At 39.9% G+C, this 19,496-nt stretch overlaps 1 protein-coding gene across 5 annotated transcripts in view; it reads right to left on the reverse strand.

Moving 5' to 3' along the window:
• SCN8A (sodium voltage-gated channel alpha subunit 8) overlaps positions 1–19,496 on the reverse strand; it is a 554,114-nt gene that overhangs the window by 55,444 nt on the left and 479,174 nt on the right. For all 5 annotated transcript variants that reach the window (XM_069230856.1, XM_069230858.1, XM_069230860.1 and 2 more), the window contains 2 exons: positions 12,868–13,005; positions 776–880 (listed from right to left, as the gene is read on the reverse strand). In XM_069230856.1, coding sequence (XP_069086957.1) covers positions 776–880; positions 12,868–13,005 — 243 coding nt within the window. The remainder of the gene's footprint in view (positions 1–775; positions 881–12,867; positions 13,006–19,496) is intronic.

Here is a 19,496-nt window from a genome sequence, read left to right on the forward strand (position 1 = left end):
CAGCGTATGAGCGCAATGCTAGTAGATGCATCAAGGGGGAGGGAGGGGAGGGAGATGGTTAAGGAATGTTAAATAAAGTTTCATGACGAGCTACTATCAAGTTTGATTAATGTTGTGGTTCAAAAGAAGCAGCTGGCATATTGAGACTTGCTGCATTAGGAATAATAAGGAATGCCTATCAAGTGGAAGATAGTATTACCAGAGTATGTTGAATTCACAAAGTTAATGCAATTGAATGTTGTTAAATGGCCTTAATGGAAATGCAATAAAGTTTGTTTAAAAAAACAAAACTACACCTTTTACCTCTTTTCAAATGTTCTAAATTGTTAATGGGAAATTTACCATCTTGATTCAGCCAGAAACTCCTGTTTTTGAGACAATCGACTACGATGTGACTCAGAAACAGCCTAGTCATTTAACATTAAAAAAAACTGCAGCAATGTAACAAAGCTGTCTGCAGGGCTGCCTCTTACATAAGGTGAAGATAAGCTGCTACCATATGACACTTCCTAATTATAAGAAAAGGACACAGAATGACCCTTTTATGATGGGATATCAAAGCACACTATCAGTGAGTTCATTTTGCCTAAGCACCAAAAACACTTGCATGGTCTGTGGCAGTCATCTGCATGAATAGTGAGCTGTAGTACTCTTTTTTTTTTTTTTTTTTTTTTTTTTTAAAACACATTGAGTTAGCAGAGAACATTTTTTTTAAAACAAGGAGTGGATTATTTCCAACATATTTAATCATGACGATAGTGAAGAGCATACTTACTAAAGGCCTGGGAATAGGTTTTTGAGGCTTCTTTGATCCTAACTTTTTCATAGCGTTGTAGTATTTCTTTTGCTCCTCAGTCATGAAGATGTCTTGACCTCCAAAGTAATGGGCAAACAGAAAACTGGTTACAATCCCACAATTACCAAATTAAGTTGTTAGCTTTTTCATGAGGTCTGGCAAATGCATTTAAAAGGGAATTAAACATTTAGAATTTGAAGGACTCCAAAACCTAAAATATTGATTAATCTCTAACAAAACTTAACTATATTTAAAAAACAAAAGAAACTAGGTGGGAAAAAACCCATTGTGCCAAAGGATCCAACTCACTGTTTATCAGATGTAGCTCATCTGACAGCAAATAATAGGATGTCCTTTTGTTGGAATATTGCACTCTCCTGTATCAGTCATATTTTTTTAAATATTAGAACTGATTTTTCACCATAACACTTCTAATGAATGGCAGCCTAGAACATTTTCTCAGAAGACACTGTCAAACTTATTACAAATTTTAGCCCTAGATCCTGCACTTGCCAAATCATGTTGTTTGGTTTCCATTGTTAAACTTGCCTGGTCCTGGAGAATCTTTATTTTTCCACGCCACTTTTGATGAACTGTGGTAGTGAAAGACTGCGACCCGTGAACTCTGTTTATTAGTATGGTTGCTCCAATTAAAGAATTAGGGAGTCACACTTATCTTTTGTGCCATAACACGCACACATTTTTTTTTTTTTTTTTTACAGTGGCAGTCACTATTGTGTAGTTATAGTTATTTCCTAGATACCATGGGAAGAGCATTTGGTTTGCTAATACTCTGGTGCAGTTTGATGAGTCTTCACAAAAGCTACTCAAAAAAAAGTTCAGCCACTTAAGCTCCTTCCTGGGAAGTTATGGGATGATCTGTCAAGCGGCGGCCGAGAAACAAGGGTAGGGGGATGCAATTTCCCATTGGAAAACTGAACAGTGATACAGCGTAGATGGCAAATGGAATTACCAAATTTAGCAGAAAGCTAGACCTGGGTAAAGAAAGCATGCATGTTGTGATTGGTGCAAATCTGTTTAGTTAGAAAGGAGACCTTAAGAGTATTCAATAGAGACCATGATTATGTAGGATAGTAAGAAAAAGAGGAAGGCAGAAAGGAATCCTGGCCACAACTTTGGAATTAGAGATAGAGATGTGAAAATTTGTGCAGCCTTCTAAACTGTGTGGGATCACTTTGCAGATAGTTGTACCTATAGAGTGCATATAGTTATATGGTTCATTTAATTTGGATAAGTAGGGGTTTCCTGAAATAAATCAAAGTTCTATCAGAGTATTGGTCTCATGGGGGTTTGGATTTCTGTAGGTACGTAATCATTTTGTTCGGAAGGCAGGGAGAGGAGTCACGTTTTAAATTATTATGATGAACCTATGATTATGTTGTCAACTCTTTATATAATAAACCCGGCCCCACCAAGAACAGTATGAAATATCTGAGTTCTTACACTCACATTAATTGTTTATTATTAATAAGTCTAGGGGGTGGAGTTCAGGGCCTCTGATGTCTGGGCAAGGAGTAGGAATCCAGGGACTGCGGTTTACATTAATACAATTAAAAGATATGCTTAAGCAGAAGATTATATTTATGGGTCCCCCCCACAGGGTTCTATTTTTTTTTTTTGCAACAGAATAGCATATGTTCCATAGTTCAATAAGATATTAGTCAATTCCAGCATACATCAATGTTTAGAAGGCCTACCTTGAACAGTCTTTCTGAAATCCAAAATCATCTTTGTCTAGTCCAAAATGTATATTGAAACAGTACTGTGATATTCTAGCTTTGACAGAAAATTTCCAAATATTAAACCACATCTGTTCAGACGGAGGTTGTAGGTTCAGTTTGAGACACAAATTCATCAACTTCTTTTGAATATGTTGTCTATGAATTTATAAACTTTTGTGACTATATGTCGCTGTGAGTATAACTGTCTTAGAAAAATAACAAGATCCGGTGTGTGTGTGATTTATTTAGCTTGCTCAGGGATTTAGTTTCTGAGAACTATAACTACCAAGTTCAAATATGTTCTATCTTTGTGGTAACATAGCAAAAGTAATGGAGGTTCGGGAGAAAACCCAGATCTTTAATTTATAAGTTTCCTTTTATCAGCCCAACTTTCCCAATAGATTTTTTCCATCTAGTTTTTTGTAAGCGTCTCACCCAAATGACACTAGTTCAGAGCCCCACTTTTTATTATTTTTTATCCAGACATTTCAAAAGCAGAGATGGAGTCTTTAATAATACATTATAAGATAGATCCCATTAAATTTCTCATTGCCAATGTAGAGATATGCGCAAAAGGTTTTAAAAAGCCAGCCTCAATTTGTACCCATGGTGTTAGATAATCTTTGTCAGCTTGTATACAGGATGGGGCCTTCTGCATCCAGTGCCGGGGCCTTCTGCATCCAGTGCCGTGGCCTTCTGCATCCAGTGCCGGGGCCTTCTGCATCCAGTGCCATGGCCATTGTGAGAGGCTATTATCTTGGACTTTTCTAAAAGATTATCAAATTGTCTTATTATAAGAGGCAAGTCTCCCTTTACAAACCTTGTCTGTTTGGGACATATTAATGTTGAAAGGAACTTCTGTACTCTGGAGGACAAAACTTTAGTATAGATTTTACAGTTTAGAATGAGTACAGAGATGAACTAATTATTGGTTTCCAGGGGTTCTTTGTCTTTCCTGTGAATCACTTCTATTGTGACCTCAGATGCTCTCTGCCAATCCTCTCTATTTTCCTAATATGTGTAAATAATTCTTCTTTATGTTCGGTTAAGATACCAACAGTTTTCATAGACATTCATATGAAAACCATCTGGACCTCGCGCTTGGCCATATTTTAGTGACAGGATTGCCTTGATTGTCTCAGATTTGTCGATTCTTTTCCTAAGCTAGAAAAGTTAGTGTTCTCACTTAATGAAGACAGTTGCAAGATATTAAGATAGTTTTGATACTCTTCCATCAAGGGATACTCAGAAGGTTTATAGAGAATTGAACAGCATGCGTGAAAGCAGTCCAGGATATTATTATTTGTATCAGTTAGTGTTGTTCCAGATTTATCTTTGATTACAACAAATGGAGATTTACTGCAATTAGCTTTGAGATCGTTAACGAGTGTCATCCTTGCTTTGTTTGAGGATATTCTTAACCTTGATGTCATTAACTCACATATGGGCTCTACTACAGGTACGTTTTATACTCATAGTTTAGGCGTTTGAATTTGGGTATGTCTCTAGACTGACCACTGTAGCTATGGATCCAGTCATTCTGTCAGCTCAATCTTAAAGTCTTAACAGATTTAAGGATCTGTTAAGGAGGAGCTTGGCATGGCTGATAGCTGCCTCCTAATGGAGCTCCTAATTAGTACCTTTGCAGGAGTGGGCCAGGGTGGGGGAAGACATGAGAATAAAACTCATCTTACCATGTTTATGAACCTTGGACAGGTCAGGGTACAGGATCTGAGTTGGAAAGCATGGGTGATGCCTCAGTTTAAATACAGAACTGTTGAGTCAGTGGAGTGGTTGTGGCAAGAAATGAGGTTGAGCTCCTCACCTTCCCTACTCCCACCCCACTGAGGTAGGAGAATTCACAGGGGGGCACTGAGGAGGAGGATGGCATGAGCAGAAACACAGATAATATTCCAGATCAGTGGTTGAAGTTGGCACGATCGGATGGGCACAATGTGCCACTACTTTTCTGATTTATTAAAGACTGTTCCCTTACTTTTGGCAAAAAGAAAACCGTTCCAGGAAGCTTAATTACAATATTTTAAATGCGCTTGAGCTGAAGTGTCATCCAGTGAGTCTTCTGCGTGTGAAACTGAAGGTGGGCAGACTGCTAAAACGCCTTTCTGCCAGGGTGCCTGCTTTCCTGAAAGAAATGCAAATGTGAATAACAAGATATTCTGCAAATGTACAGGGTAATCTGCAAATGTAGAGGATGCTTGGGAGCCGGTACTGGATTTAATTGATTGAATCACTCAAAGTTTTGGATGACAAAGATTTCTTTTTGAGTGGTAGTGCAGAGTTAACAACTGAGCTGTGAAGTGCATGCTTTTAATCAAAACTGTAGTTATATAGTGCTTACTACCAGAAGAGGTGTTGAAGGGAGTTATGTAAAATTGCATTATGTACAGTCGGGGTATTACTAAAATCTATATTTTTGAAACACATTCTTATCTTAAACCTTTTTGTGAATTTTGTAGCAGTCTATATTATACTGTGCGTAATGCAAGATTAAAATAATGACTAACATGTTCAGAAAGACAATGACCTCGTAGCACTAAAAATAATTCTGCGGCTATCTGGTTACACCCAGATCTCTCCAGTGCATTAAATAATAAATGTTCCATAATGTACGATATTACATTTCCCAGAGTAGCAACTTTTTAAAATGTATTTTTCATTTAAGATGCATGTTATTTAATATGTAGCTGCTCGACGGTGAAAGACCAACACAACTTACAGAATATTAAGTTTTTCTAGCCACACCTTTGACTCTGCCCCCATGCTCACTGAGCCCGCCCCATTGTATGCAGCATCACAGTTCCCATACTTTTGTTTTTTTAATGCACTGTCAAAGACACTGTTCCAGACAGTGAGAAATGAAAAGACCTAAAGTCCCTCTAAGCAGGTGACAAAGAGTATTTACACGCTTGATTAGTGAGAAGATCTAGCCAGGCCAACAAGACCTTTTTACAACAGAATCAGTGAAGCCAATAATCTATACATGATTAAAGAAGGCATATTTTGGAATAGTGTCTAGCAGCAGTGAGAGTAGTTCACACAGGGAGGGGTAATCCTAAAAATCGTGAGAAGATATTGGGGGAGGGGGGTGCCTGGATAACCCTTCATGGGTTCACAGATTTGGGTGAGGAAGTAATGGTTCATGTCCACATGGCAGCCCAAATAAGAACCACCAAGCTGAGCTGATAAGACTCAAAATTAACATTTTGGGCATTGCACATTACATGAGCACTGAACCCTCCAGCTGATTTAAAAAAAAATTCCATCCTGTGCAGCTAAACAATCGTATGTGCCTGTAGCAAATATGTAAATTACGTAAGTGACAACCCTTACAGTGTATGTTTTTGCAGTAGAGTTTATACAAAATTAGAAAACCAATAACATTTGGGTTAACAATCTGTTTAAAAGCATTCAAACCATCTCTTAACAAATCAGAGAAGGACTTCCTCGTGGTCAAGAAGACTTATCTTATCCATCCTTGCCAATTCCCTTAATGTGGTATACACCAGCTCATGAGGCAAGTGGCACTGACAAGGTTTGGGCAGCCTGAAGCAAGAACTTTATGGCCCATGAAGTCTAGGCATTTGGACTCAAGTCAGGCAATCAGAGCAAAAAATGATTAAATAATGGGTTTAAAGGATGTTTAAACCACCCAAGCTCTCCAGAGAGGGGTGTGTTGATAAGTACTTGAGAATGGACAGCATGTATCTGTGATGCAGTACAAATCCATATGTCATATCCTCAAAACTGTTTTTCTCAGGTAGCCAATACAGATTCCAGGAACACTTTGTTAACAGCATAAGAGTTTCTGGGACCACCAAAGGCAGATGAAGATCTCTGGTTAAGTTGTATGATTTACACTCTGCCAGTAAGGGCAGGTGGAGCACCTTCACTACTTTGCATACCACAAAGAAAATTAACAGACATTTTCAGGAGGCCCGTAAGGATATGACACCTCTCAACTGGAAGACGTATGAAGATGAATAGCATTCTCGAATCTTAGGTAAAATCTGACATCCAACTTGTATGATAAGGAGGGAGAAGATAGTCTCCTCTACACATCTACAGTCTTGGTAAGGCATCAATCAATCAAAGTTTATAAAGCACAGCTACTCACCCGTTAGAATCTCAAGGCGCTGGGCAGCGGGATGGGGGGCACGGGGGGGTGTAGTGTGTACCAGAGGTGGATTAGAAAAGCCATGTCATCAGTTCCTTTGTGAAGCTGGGGAGGGAGGTGGTTTGTCTGATGTGGATGGGTAGGGTGTTCCAGGTGGTGGCGGCAAGGTAGGAGAAGGAGAGTCTTCCTGTTCGGTTTTCCTGATGTGGGGTAGTTCAGCAAGAGAGCTGGGCGTAGTGTCCTGTGGGGTACATGGAAGTTGAGTCGCTGGTTAAGGTAGGCAGGTCCAGTGTTGGAGGGCTTTGTGTGCGTAGGGGAGGGTTTTGAAAATGATTCTTTTTTCAAAGGGAGCCAGTACAGTGTGCGTAGGTGCTGTGAGATGTGGCAGTGTCGGGGTAGGTAGACGATCAATCTGCCAGCGGCGTTCTGGATGTTTTGCAAATTGCGGGTGAGTTTTTTGTTGATTCCAGCATTGAGTGCGTTGCGATAGGCCAGTCACCTGAGGGCGTGGTGACTGTCTTTCTATGCTCTAGGGATGTCCAAGACACTGGCATCCGAGCAAAAGAGCTTCAACATGAGAGCGAATCTCAAGCAGGCTCTAGGAAAAGGTGGGCTCGGTCTCAAAGGTGACTCAAATTTCTTCTCTTGTTCCTCAAATAATCTCTGCCAACTTTGAGGCATGAAGTGGTAGTGAAAACTTCACCAGGGTTGCATGGGAGGTGGCATCATGAGCATACATTAAGGAAAATGTCTTCCTCAGAAGCTGTGTCAAGCCCAGAGCCTTTGGAGGCGGCAAGTCGGATGGCATCAGGGTAGGAGCCACTGGAATCACCAAACTGATAGAATCCAGCCCACCCTGGGAGATGGGCCCAGGGGGATATGTGAAGTCCTCAAGATATCCAACATAACCTGCAGTGAAGCCTCAATCTGTGAGGATACATCTGTCAGACCTACAAACTCAGGTTTAAGTTTTTGAAGGCTGGTATTGGCTACAAAGAGAAAGAGACTACTCTCTGAGGACAACACATCAGAGTCTCTGAATGGTTTTGTTGGCAGGCTCTTTCCTCAAGAATAAAAAAGGACTTCGTGGTATTTTTGTGGGAAGGCCACTTGTGGTATTTTTTCTATCTGGAAACATTCCTGAAGGAGGGGAGAGGGATCTTTTAGAGTTGTCCTTACCGGCCTCAGCTAAGAACTAGGGCATGTGCTCCCTGTTGACCTTCGGGTACATAAAGTTGTAGGAGTTGCAGGCCAATGGTTCAATATCAGGTTCCAGATAACACAAGTAGATGTCAAGGGGATCAGAGAAAGATCTTCGTTTGACATTGTCACCAGAGCTTAAACTCAATATCTTAACTTAGGTGACATTTAATCTAGCTGTTGCAGAACGTCACAAAGGAGTTGTCTCTGATGCTGAAGGCCTCTGGAGTGTTAGTAAGACATTCAAAGAGCAGGAAGAGGCACAAGCATGCCAAGTGATACCATATTTAGGCCATGTCATCGCAGAGTTGTGACATGAGATCCATGGGACCATCTGGCAGCCCTGGACAGTTATTGTGGGGAAACGGTTTTCCAGATACAGTCTGGAGAAGTAGCACCACAAAAGTCATCACAAAAATTGTCTTAAAAGGAAATTCTAGATGGAGTCTTAAGTAAGCCAGAAGGCTAGACTCCATCAGTGGTGGTTGTGCACACTGGCGGTGCCTAAAACATAATTCTACTTGGAGTTTTCAACCTGCTTTATCTTCTTAAGGTGCCCTGTAGATGAGGAGGGCCAGAATTAAAATTACTAGCACTTTAAAGATGACACCTGACTTAGTTGCTGACAAAATATGCAGAAGAATGGGTTCATGAGTACACAAAAGGCTCCTGACCCACACCAGTAAGGTGGAAAAAACTGAACTGGTGCCAGTGTACAAAGATATGCCATATGCAGACCACTGTCATGACATCCTGGAAAAGGTAGAACAGCAACTGAAGAAGCATGCCACCCTTTGTTGGCAATGGACAGCTTTTGCTGAGGGCATTGTCTAGATGACGTCTAGTGCTTAGAGGATATTTCTAAGGGGAAGAGTCTACAGGAAGAAACATCCATCAGAAAAATGTGAACATTGTCTACTGATGAAATTCTAGTTGAAGACCTGGAAAAGTCTGAAGATGATTCTATCCATCTTGGATCTGCCTATCAGTGGTGCCCACAATTGCTTTCCCCTTCTGGGGTTTTGGACCTGTGTTGCCTTCTAGAGGTGTTCTTCTGGCAACGAGTGCCAGCCTGATGCCCGATAAGAGAAGCTGTGTGCTGTATGGTTTACATACAATGGTAGCACAGATGGAACTTGTGGAGCAAGAATTACTTGGGGAACTACCTGCAGAATGAGCTTTGGAATTGCTTAAAAAGCCATTACAGAAGCCAGCTGAGTAGAATTCCAAGGGACTGACCAATTGGTTAGCTGGATCAAAGATGATAGACAGTGACATGGAGCTTGAAGACTGTTGTTGGGTAGGATGCTCACTCTTCCTTGGTGAATTGTGTAGGGTGAAGAGTTGATTAATACTTTGCAGGTGTGACTGCAAGAAAACATTTGAGGGCTTGACTCCCTTGCTGACAGAATTTTCTCAAAAGGAATCAGATAGAGGTGATGAAGGACCTGATGTTAGAGACTGGAACAGATGCTAGAAGCCATAGATCTTGAGAAAGACCAGCACCTTAATGCTGAAAACCAAACCTCTAGGTCAAATGTGTCTTTGTCATTGTTCTGATCATTCAGTGCCTATATCTGGACATTGATCCAATGGCAGGAGGTGATATACCTCAATGGTGATGGAGTGCAAGATGGTAGTGTTCTCAATAATGCTTTCACCAGTGACTCTCATCAAATGTTTTTTCTCTGATCTTGACAGCAACCAAGAAGGTGATGCCTTTGATGGCAACTGTGTCTTAGAAGTAGGTCAGCAGCAATCATGATTAAAACCAGAGTTTTTATTCTTCTTTAATCTGCAAATGGGGGGGCTTCAAAGAATTCACTGAGTGTTGAGCTGGCAGTAGAGGCTCCCTTAGGCTTCTCTACCTATTGTGGAGCTCCTGTAGTAGTATAAGATGGCATTTAGGAGTGTTCCTTACCTCTCAGATTAAAATCTTCAAAATCCTTCAGAGTCCTCTTCTGCATATTCAGAACATGGGACACTTTCACTTAATGGTTATCCAGCAAACGCAGGATGCAATTCCTATGAGGGTCCTTCTAAGACTTCTTCCTGCCACATTTTTGGCATTTCACAAAATTATAAAATGCTTGAAAAAATAAGAAAACAAGTATTTGAAAAGGCTCCCTGAGGTTCTTAAATACCCAAAACAAATTATGGGCAGAGTCCAGTGTTTAGACGGCCTCATAGTAGAGTGTGTAATTGGAAAGATGACCAAGAGTGCAATTGCATTGGGGTTCACTAGGTCAATCTACACTACAGCCTGAAAGGCACAACACGGTTTTGTGTGCTTTGCCTCTGCATGCATAGTGTAGTTACAATGGTAATTAAAACTTTCTTTTTTTAAGAAAAGATTTTCCTTTTGCTCAGGATCCCACTTAAAAGTGGACTTTGAACATCAATAAAAATCTAATGATAGAGAATTTTGAGTTTAGCAGTTGCTGTGTATTATACCTGTAAAGGTCAGGAAGCCATCAATAGGACAAGTGTTCACATGAACCAATCCAGAGGAACTTGAAAAAACAGAGTTTATTCTCTTGCAAATTAGAATGTGCACATGGCCTAAGTATGGGGTGTTTTGAGCTTAAGAGTTCAACATTGTTTGGGTGAGTGGTTCCTCCCTAAGTAGCATAACATTTCTGGAATATAGCAGTCTTTTACGTCATATTTCAGGTGGGTAATGATTCCAAGGTCAGCTGCACTATTCAAAGTCTGAGTTCTAGGACTACTTGAGACTGGCATCAAAAATGTTCTGAACCTAGGGAATCTTGAGTACAGCTAGTGTCGAACGGAATGTTGGTTATCTTGTCTGCGGGCCTCAGTGAATGTGTAAATGTCAAAGTCTGAGACGCCAAGCTCTCCACATTGAAGTCCTTGCAGCTGTAAGTCTCAATGTCAGGATTCAACAAACAGGAGCATTTCAGGGTTAAAAAAAAGTAATCACCGACCACTCTATGTTGAATGGTGGTGAATGCGGTGGTGGTAATGCCAACTACACTTACATACACCCGAAGATGCTAACAAAGGATTCCAGCAAGATGGTGAATGGGGCTGTACTCCCTCCTTGACTAATTTCTGGGCGAATTTGCTGAATTCTCCAAAAGAGGGAGTATTTCTAAGAAACTACCAGATTGGCAATAGTCAAATTCTTTCCCTGGGACTCAAACAACATTCTTACCTCAACTTAGTTTGCTGCAGTAAGTCTCTACTGCAGAGAAGGAATGCAGACTGCATGGTCCTAATTCCTTGACATTTTCCTACCACAGAAGACTACTATCTCAGAAAATTGCAACATGGCCACTGGGAAAGAAGCGGAGAGAAAATGAGTGGAGACAGACCACTTTCTCTCCACAAAACATTGCAAGGGATGCTACGAAGAATTTGGGAGAAAAAAAGCATCATTAAAGAAGCTGTAAAAAGGGTTTGACTGACGAAGTAGTATCCCACCTCTTAAGAGATTCTTGCTTCATGTACAGAAAAAAGTGATGGCTAATCAATGCAAATGATTGTGGGTAACTTTTTAAGCGATTCCCTCTTTATAGTTGTCCACATATTCCCATTGTTTTACTTTTCCATTCTATCAAATAAAGGCAACTAAATGAAAAAAGCTGCATCACTGTGCTTTTACGTTTCAGTCTACATGAAAATTGGCCATGTAAAACAGATTAAAAATGGGCATTAGTTATTTAGATTTTGAAAACAGATTTATCTTGCATAGCTGCTGAGATCCTTATGTAGCTCAAGATAACCACTGTTTATGAATAACAATGAACACCTCTTGATAGAGAATGTTAACATCCTAAACTATCTAATTCCTAGCTTGATCTACTGAGGTTTGGCTGTAATATCCACTGGAACCTCAACAAGAAAGTTACTTTGTATTGAGCAGGTATAAAATTTTAAAAAAATGTGATATAGGTGGATGTAGGCATGTGCCCCATTGCACTACAACCCATATTCACTAAGGGATGATGTGCACTTCTGCAGGAGCCTGGAGTGCCTTCTAGTGCATATGCACAACATAAAGGTATGAGGATGTGGCATAATGGCCTGAGGTGCTGACTTCGGAGCTGGTGGGACCAGGTTTGTGTGTCTGTGTCGGCTCAACATTCTGTGAATCTGGGCAAATCAATTATTTTACCAGTGCCTACAATTCAGTGCCTTGACACCCTCATGGGAGATTTGCCACGCTTTACAAATCCTGGATTTATTTACGTCTAGCCTTCTGTATTGTTAAATGTCATCATTTATGCTTTCAATTTAGCGAAGTATAAATATATATCTTGATTAAATCCTTATGAAAATTGCAAAACTGAACCTTTGACACTCATTTAACAATTATGTTCTGCAGGGAAGGAGGCAAACCAGCCTCTGTAGGAATCCTTTCCTGTATTGGACAGTTCTAGTAAATCAACAAGTATACAGAAGCTGTGTGTGCACAGGCTTTTGTGTATTCAAGAGAAAGGTTAAAAGGCAACCAGTATTCTGATGCCAGCTCCCCAAGTTCTACAAGCCACTTTAACCAAGAGATCTGTGCAGTTGTCTCTGTTGGTGCTATAAATGCAAGCTCCAATTTTTGGCTTTGACAATCATGTACACACTTATGTTAAGTGTTTTAGGTATGTGTGTACCGGTATCTCATCACAGCTTCACCTTGAATGCGTCATCATGAAGCTATTACTATTGTGCAATTAATGTAGGCTACAATAATGATCATCTGGTGATGTGCCCTCTCCCACATTTTGAAATAAACAATGATTAACATATTCAAGTGCCTCTAATCATTAGTACACAAGAATTCATAAGTGAATTATAACTTATGCATACTATAACTACATTTTCCCTGCTATGAAAGCTTCTCACATTAGCTAAACCTGTTAAACAGGACAGAATTAAGTGAACTATCAGGCAGACTCTAGTACCTTGACTACATTTGCTTCAGCATCCTTCAGCAGAAAGTCTAACCATAAGCTAGTAACAAAAAGTGGACCTATCTTTTTCTTTTGTTGATTGAAGTTATCAATGATGACACCAATAAAAAGATTCAGGGTGAAGAATGATCCGAAGATGATGAAGATCACAAAGTACATGTACATGTATATATTGTCCTCGTACTTCGGTTGTTGATGCACCTTAACAGGAGACAAAACACATACAACAGTTAGGCATAGCTCTAAATGACTATGCAATACTAATATTCACTTCCTGCACAACATAAGATCTCCACCTCCCTTTTGTCAATTAATACAACCAATAAATCAGTGCATCAATAAACTGATAAACCTGATAAGTAAGCTTTTAGAGTAAATCACACAAATGTTGCACATTTTGATAGCCACATTTTTTCTTAGTGGTTATTCAGTGGTGCATCATTTGTTGTTTACCTCTGATGTGCTGGGATCTGTCCAATGATGGTTTTGCAAAAGTACAATCCTTTCAGAACTGGACTCTCAACTAGCAATGGCTAGCAGTCACCAGCTACTCAGGGAGTGTAGTGTGGGGTACAAACTCAGCACTCAAACACTCAACAGAATAATATCCGATGGCCCAGTCTACAGCTAGTCTTTTATAAAAAAGAAAGTACTTTAATACACATTCAAACGCGATGCTACACATTATAGTATGCAGGCACTCTGTTTCTGGCACAGGGCCACTGTACCTCAGTAAAGGTATCCCCTGTGCTCACTCTTCACCTCCCCTTTTTCTACATTATAGGGAAAGTCTGGGGAGGTCTCAGACACATGAGCAATGCCCCATCCTCCCCACAAGCAAAGTGGGCACTCATTCACTCAGTCCTAGTTTTCTCACCAAAGAGAGCTCTTGAGCTTGTGGCAGGCCTCAACATTTTACAGTATGTCGTCACTCCACTTAGAACAGACACCAGCCCTCAGCATACAGAGGATGTGTATTCTCTGTCTGGATCTTCAGAACCGGATTCGTTTGGTTCTCCTTTCATGTGCACTTCTGAGGATGTCTCCCAGACTAGACTTGTGTACAGTGATACTCCTCAAAGCAAGGAAGTCTACTGACTTGAATGCCGACATCACAGAGAAATTAGCATTTTGCACCTGGATATCAACAGCCACACCAACAGTGATCAGCAAAGAAGAAAAAAGGCTTGCCTCAAGTAAAGGATCCTTCATGCGCTAAACAACAGTCTACAGCCCAGCCCTTCAACCCCACCTTCAATCAAACGCCAGTGCTAGGCATACTAATAAGCAGCCCTATTCAGTAAAATGACAATCACATCTCTAGTATGTAACATCATAGTGGCCTCATCAGGGGCCAGGGGAGAGGACTTTGTGCCTTCAGTAGTAAGTGTGGCCAACAGGTGGAGCTGTTAATCACAGTGCTTATAGGACACCTATCACTACTCTGGCCAGGAGGGGGGGCTCCTACGTGGTAATGCTATAAAACGATGAAAAAAGCCCACAGCACAAGTCCAGGTCAACACCCGGACAAGAGTGGGCCCGACTGCACCCATCAGAGCCCAGAGGAGACTGGGCTGGTCCACCCCTCTTGGACCTGAGACTTCTTTTATTGGGTCACTTAGTGCTTTAATGAGGAAGGACTTTTCATCTCCTCTTGTAGTTTATATATGGGGAAAAGAAAAGCTATAGTACCTAAAACTAACAAAGTGGAAGTGCCCAGGACAACAGCTTCTATTACTAATTATTTAAAGTCTAACATGGGTGTAATAAGTTTAACATCCTAAACAGAGAACACTGATGACAGAATTGATGCAGTTCAGCTGCAACCTTATCCACTGCCATTAGAACCAAGAGTTATAATTGAAAATCCTGGAACCTGTGCCCGAACTGACACTGGTAATTCTGGGCCTTAGTGTATCTCAAACTAGATTAGCGTTTTTGCAAGGTATAAATGGCATTATTGATACAGAACCTGAAGTAGGAGAAAGCTCCGGGTTTATTTACTTCACGGCTAAATAAAAAAAGAAAAGAAGGTATGGGCAAGCTGCCTAAGAAGTAACGGCTGATTGTTCAGTTCAAACCTCAGTTCAAACCTCAGCTGATAGAACTATGAGGAACCTGCAATAAAGTGTGAAAGGAGTAGCCAGGGATCATACTGAGACAAGCTGTTGGTTCATGAGGTATTAAAAGACATTCAAAAACATGGTATGGGAATATATACCCACTTCCTACAAAAGGCAGAACTAATGCTGGATGATTTTTGTAAAAACAAACGATCTTAAGCTAACGGGCATGCTAGATCCATCAGTGGGAAGGAAATATTCACCACTATCAAGTCATAAGGAGGTTCTTCGTCGAGTTTGCCACACTCCCTCCCCCCTGCTCATAAATCAAGCTACACACAAAAATACTGAGAACCCTTACCATGGAGTGGCTTATCATACTCTTACACAACCTTATGGTCAGTGTACAAAACCAACTGGAATCTAATCAGGGGAACAAAGCCATCATTCCCTGTAATGACACCCTGCATTTACCACCAGATTGACCCCCATACATTATTATCCTGGAAAATGTACCAATGGTTTCGCTTGACTCAAAGGAGGACGGTTTAGCATTAAAATGCAAGGTAGTGCACTGGATAGAAACAGAAGTGGGCAGCTATAGTAAAATCCTTATAGCTAGAAGGGTGGGATGGATTGGCCCACATAAGGAGGGTACTAAGGAGATTGTGTTGTGGTGAATTTCAAGGATCCAACATGAGTAAGGTTTACACAATTTATCCCGTTTGAGTATGAATCGGGATGGTATTGAAGCGCACCCTTTCGGGATTTCAATAGACCAACAATCATGACGTCTAATCTTCCTCCATTTTCTGATTGGGAGAAAGAGGTCCAGGAGGGCATTGATATTCTTTTTCATGTTTCCACAGTGAATCGCTTCAAGCCACTTCAGGGGCGTAATACAAATAGTTGACTTCTACGTCCAAGTAATGCTGTTCAATCAAACTTTAATGACTCCAAGAAGTATGTGCCAGGTCTGAAGTCCTACATCCTGTTTTATATGTTGGAGATGCTCTCTTGCCATCCACTTCTAGGCCAGATAAGGGTTGGCACTCGTTTCCTGGAATCTCACAGGTGCACGTACCAAAATATCAAATATCAACTGGCTATCTGTTGTTAGCAACTTCGATTTCATCTGTTGCCAGGAGACTTGGATGAGGGAGGAATTTCATACTGATGTTTGTTATGCTTTTTTCAGCATGCTATTCCCTCATCAGCAGGCAGGTCAGAGGGAGGACTAGCTACATTCATTTAGGTTAAAGCTACCTTGATTGGAACAGATAAGGTCTTGTCCTCACTGTATTTTCTGGTCACTTTTCTCGCTCTCCAAACCTCTTGATATTAATACATTTTTGTTATAATATTTTATTCAAAGTACAGGACATACAATAGATCAATTTGACGAAGTTTTAGAAAAAGTTTGTAAAAAACAAATTTTGTACCTTCTTTTAATATGGGTAAAGGAATTTAATATTTCAACTTGTGAGTTTTTTGGTCAACATGTTTGTGGTTTTATCTGAGAAATAATGGAATGTCCCATTTTCACCTTTTAGTGTATGGAGAAGCTCTAAATGAACTAATAATTAAATATGATAACTTTTTTAAATGAAATGGGCGTTTCAAAAAATCTCTACTTTTGATGAGAATTTGAAAGGGAGTACAACTGATTTTATATTGGGTTCATCTAGTCTCTGTTTGTTTCTTAAAGGGTTTGAAATAATAAGTAACTGTAGCAATGATCATAACCCCCTCACTGCATTCTGGAATGTAACTGTGAGTAAGGCAGATTTCTTGAGAAAGCTTCCCACCTGTGTGTACTCTAAGTCAAAAGACATAAGGACAAAGATTGACCCAGATAATTTTATTAGAAAACTTGTTATTGAGACTAAGGATGCCTTTTTAACATTTTGTCTTATGAGCTTGACCCATGCTGTATAAAAGAAAGTTTACAAAACTATATGCTCTGCTATCTCAAATATTGCTGACTAAGGCAGTTCCCTTCAAAGCTAAATATCATAGATGGTTTGACGCCACTTGTTCAGCAGCCCATTAACAAATAATATTATCCCTCCATTCGTACCCAGGATGTTCTCAGAAGATAAAGCAGGTACTCAGCATATGTAAGCATATGCTAAAGTATATATGGAGGAGATAAGGCGTAAGGTATGGGAAGATTTAATAGAAGCAGGGAGGGCAAGAGACTCATCCAGATTTTGAGAGGTTAATTGCCCATACTTTTCAGATCTCACATTGCCTAGGGTAGAGTCACTAATACCTGCAGAGACATGGAAAAATCATTACTCTGATATTTTCCAAACAGAAGAGGCATAGACTTGTTTCTTCGAAACAGAGGGTGAAGAGCCACAGATGAAGTCCCAGTAGATACTTATAAGGCAACTATTTCCTTATGGGTCCCTTATTAATTAGACTAATTAGGAGGCCCACTCACAGGGTAGTGAAAGGAAGCAATTATAGTGTCAATTTATAAGAAGGACAGAAGTGTGTCTAGTTGCTACTGAACAATTTCTCTAACTGACTTGAGGAAACATTTTGGAATGGATCAATTTGTCTCACTTGAAAGCCTGGGCAGATCAAAACAAGAGCTAATCGGAAATTCATCTCTGTTTCCGCCCAGAGATTGGTACTGTGGAACAATGTTTCAATCTGTACCTTTTAGTTGGGAAATATGTTCCAGCGAAGGAGAGAACTCTCCATTTGGTCTCTACAGACGTTTCTAGTGCATCTGACATGGTAAATCGCACTCTATTATGGGATATAATGGAACAATTGGATTTGGAAAAACACTTAATCATGATAAAAAGCATGCATTGAAAAACATCTGTGTCGGTCCACCCCAGGCATTCAGGTGAAACCACCCCATTAATCACAACATACAGAGGTGTACAACAGTGATGTATCTTGGCTCCCTTTCTCTTTTTGCTATATATAAACGTTAGTAGTTTTATTTTTTTATTGAAGAAGGCTAAAGACATGCCTAAGATGGGAATGCACCTGGTGCCCATTGTATTGTATGCTGATGATGCAGTCCTTATTTTCAGAATAGCTAATAGCCTTCGACAATTTGACTAAATACTTTTGTATGACCCGAGGCCCAGCTAAAACAAAAACTAAGTCCCACTGGTTAGGGGTCACAAAGTTAGCTAGAACTAAGACTTTTAACTATCTGGGGATTTTATTCAATTATTTGCATACCGGAGCCCACTGTTAACCTTGAGAAACCCCAAAAAATCAGTACAGTTGGGGCTGTATTTAGATGTGCTCACAGATTACACCCAAAGCGAGTTAAAGATTTACTATGCATTTATAGGAGCAAGTGTATCCATGTAGGGTCTAAGAGAGCAAACGGCTGGAGCTAAAGTAACTTGGAAATTCTCCAATGCAAAGGAAATGGTTTTAGCTGCAAATTACTGCTGGTACCTAGGAGCACTACATCCATTACTTACCATGAAGAGATAGGCCTAAATTATTTGGAAGATACGATTCGGTCTTGCACCCCTCTGATTCTATGGATCAATTGTTGGGGTAAGCTGGAAGCAGGCCTGGTGAGAGATTTTCTTGGGGACTGTCTAGTACTTGACCATCTGCACCAAATGTAATTGTTTGCCTAAGAATAGAAAATTTTCTATTCGTTTGGAGTTCCAGAATTGTTTACAAGACCACAGAACACAGGTTTAAGCTGTAAAGAAAGAATTAAACAGCGATATCAGGAATACCCTATGTCTAAATGGAGGGATGATGTTGTCTCTATGTCACCTATAACCATGTAATCTGCTATTTGCATATCTACAGGGCTGGAACGTTATTTAACTTGTATTATGAACTCTAGCCATTGTTTTTATCTGACTTGTTTAAGGCTGAGCACAGGTCACTTTATTGTAGCTTTCCCCTTACAGGGTACTTTCTGTAGTACCTTGTCCCTGTAACAATGCTTCAGTCCAAAGCACATGCCACTTTATGCTGTTTCGTACATTATACACTGACCCCAATGTCTTTATTTGGTTACTATTTTACGCCAAGCTAATTTTGTATCTTTGAAGTCCGCAAAGGTATTTTTACAGCAATTAGAGACACCAGCTACCTGCTATACAACTTTCACTTTTATAAGTAGTGCCATTATAATAAGTAAACCGTAGGAATCATGACTTCAGAGCAGTTGGAGTATTTTTAGGTAAATTATAGTTACGCCTTTTTAAATTCTTAATTTTGTTTATGTATTTTGCAAATTGATAACATAAAATGGAAAATGTGGGATGAATTTGTTCTATATTATGAACTCTTGATAACTTGTCACACATTTTATTACAAGTGTTCTGAACTTTCTCTATTTTACAAATTTTTGATGATTTGTATACATGTTTTTATCATAAGTGGTTTCTCACTGGTATATATGTATGTAGAAGCAAATGATTGAATACATAGTTTTATTTTTTGTTCTTTTATGGCTTCTTAAGCAGAATGAAGAGTATTGACTGAATTAATTTTCTAGGGGTTCAGCTGTCTCCTCTCTCATTTCAAAGTCTAAGTCACTTCCCCAAGTCCCAGGAATGTCAGAAATGCACCTCCTCTGTGTGGGAAAACATCACCTCTACCTTGTATATATAAAAATAC

Source organism: Pleurodeles waltl, chromosome 4_2 (assembly GCF_031143425.1).
Source record: "Pleurodeles waltl isolate 20211129_DDA chromosome 4_2, aPleWal1.hap1.20221129, whole genome shotgun sequence".
Lineage (NCBI taxonomy): Eukaryota > Metazoa > Chordata > Amphibia > Caudata > Salamandridae > Pleurodeles > Pleurodeles waltl.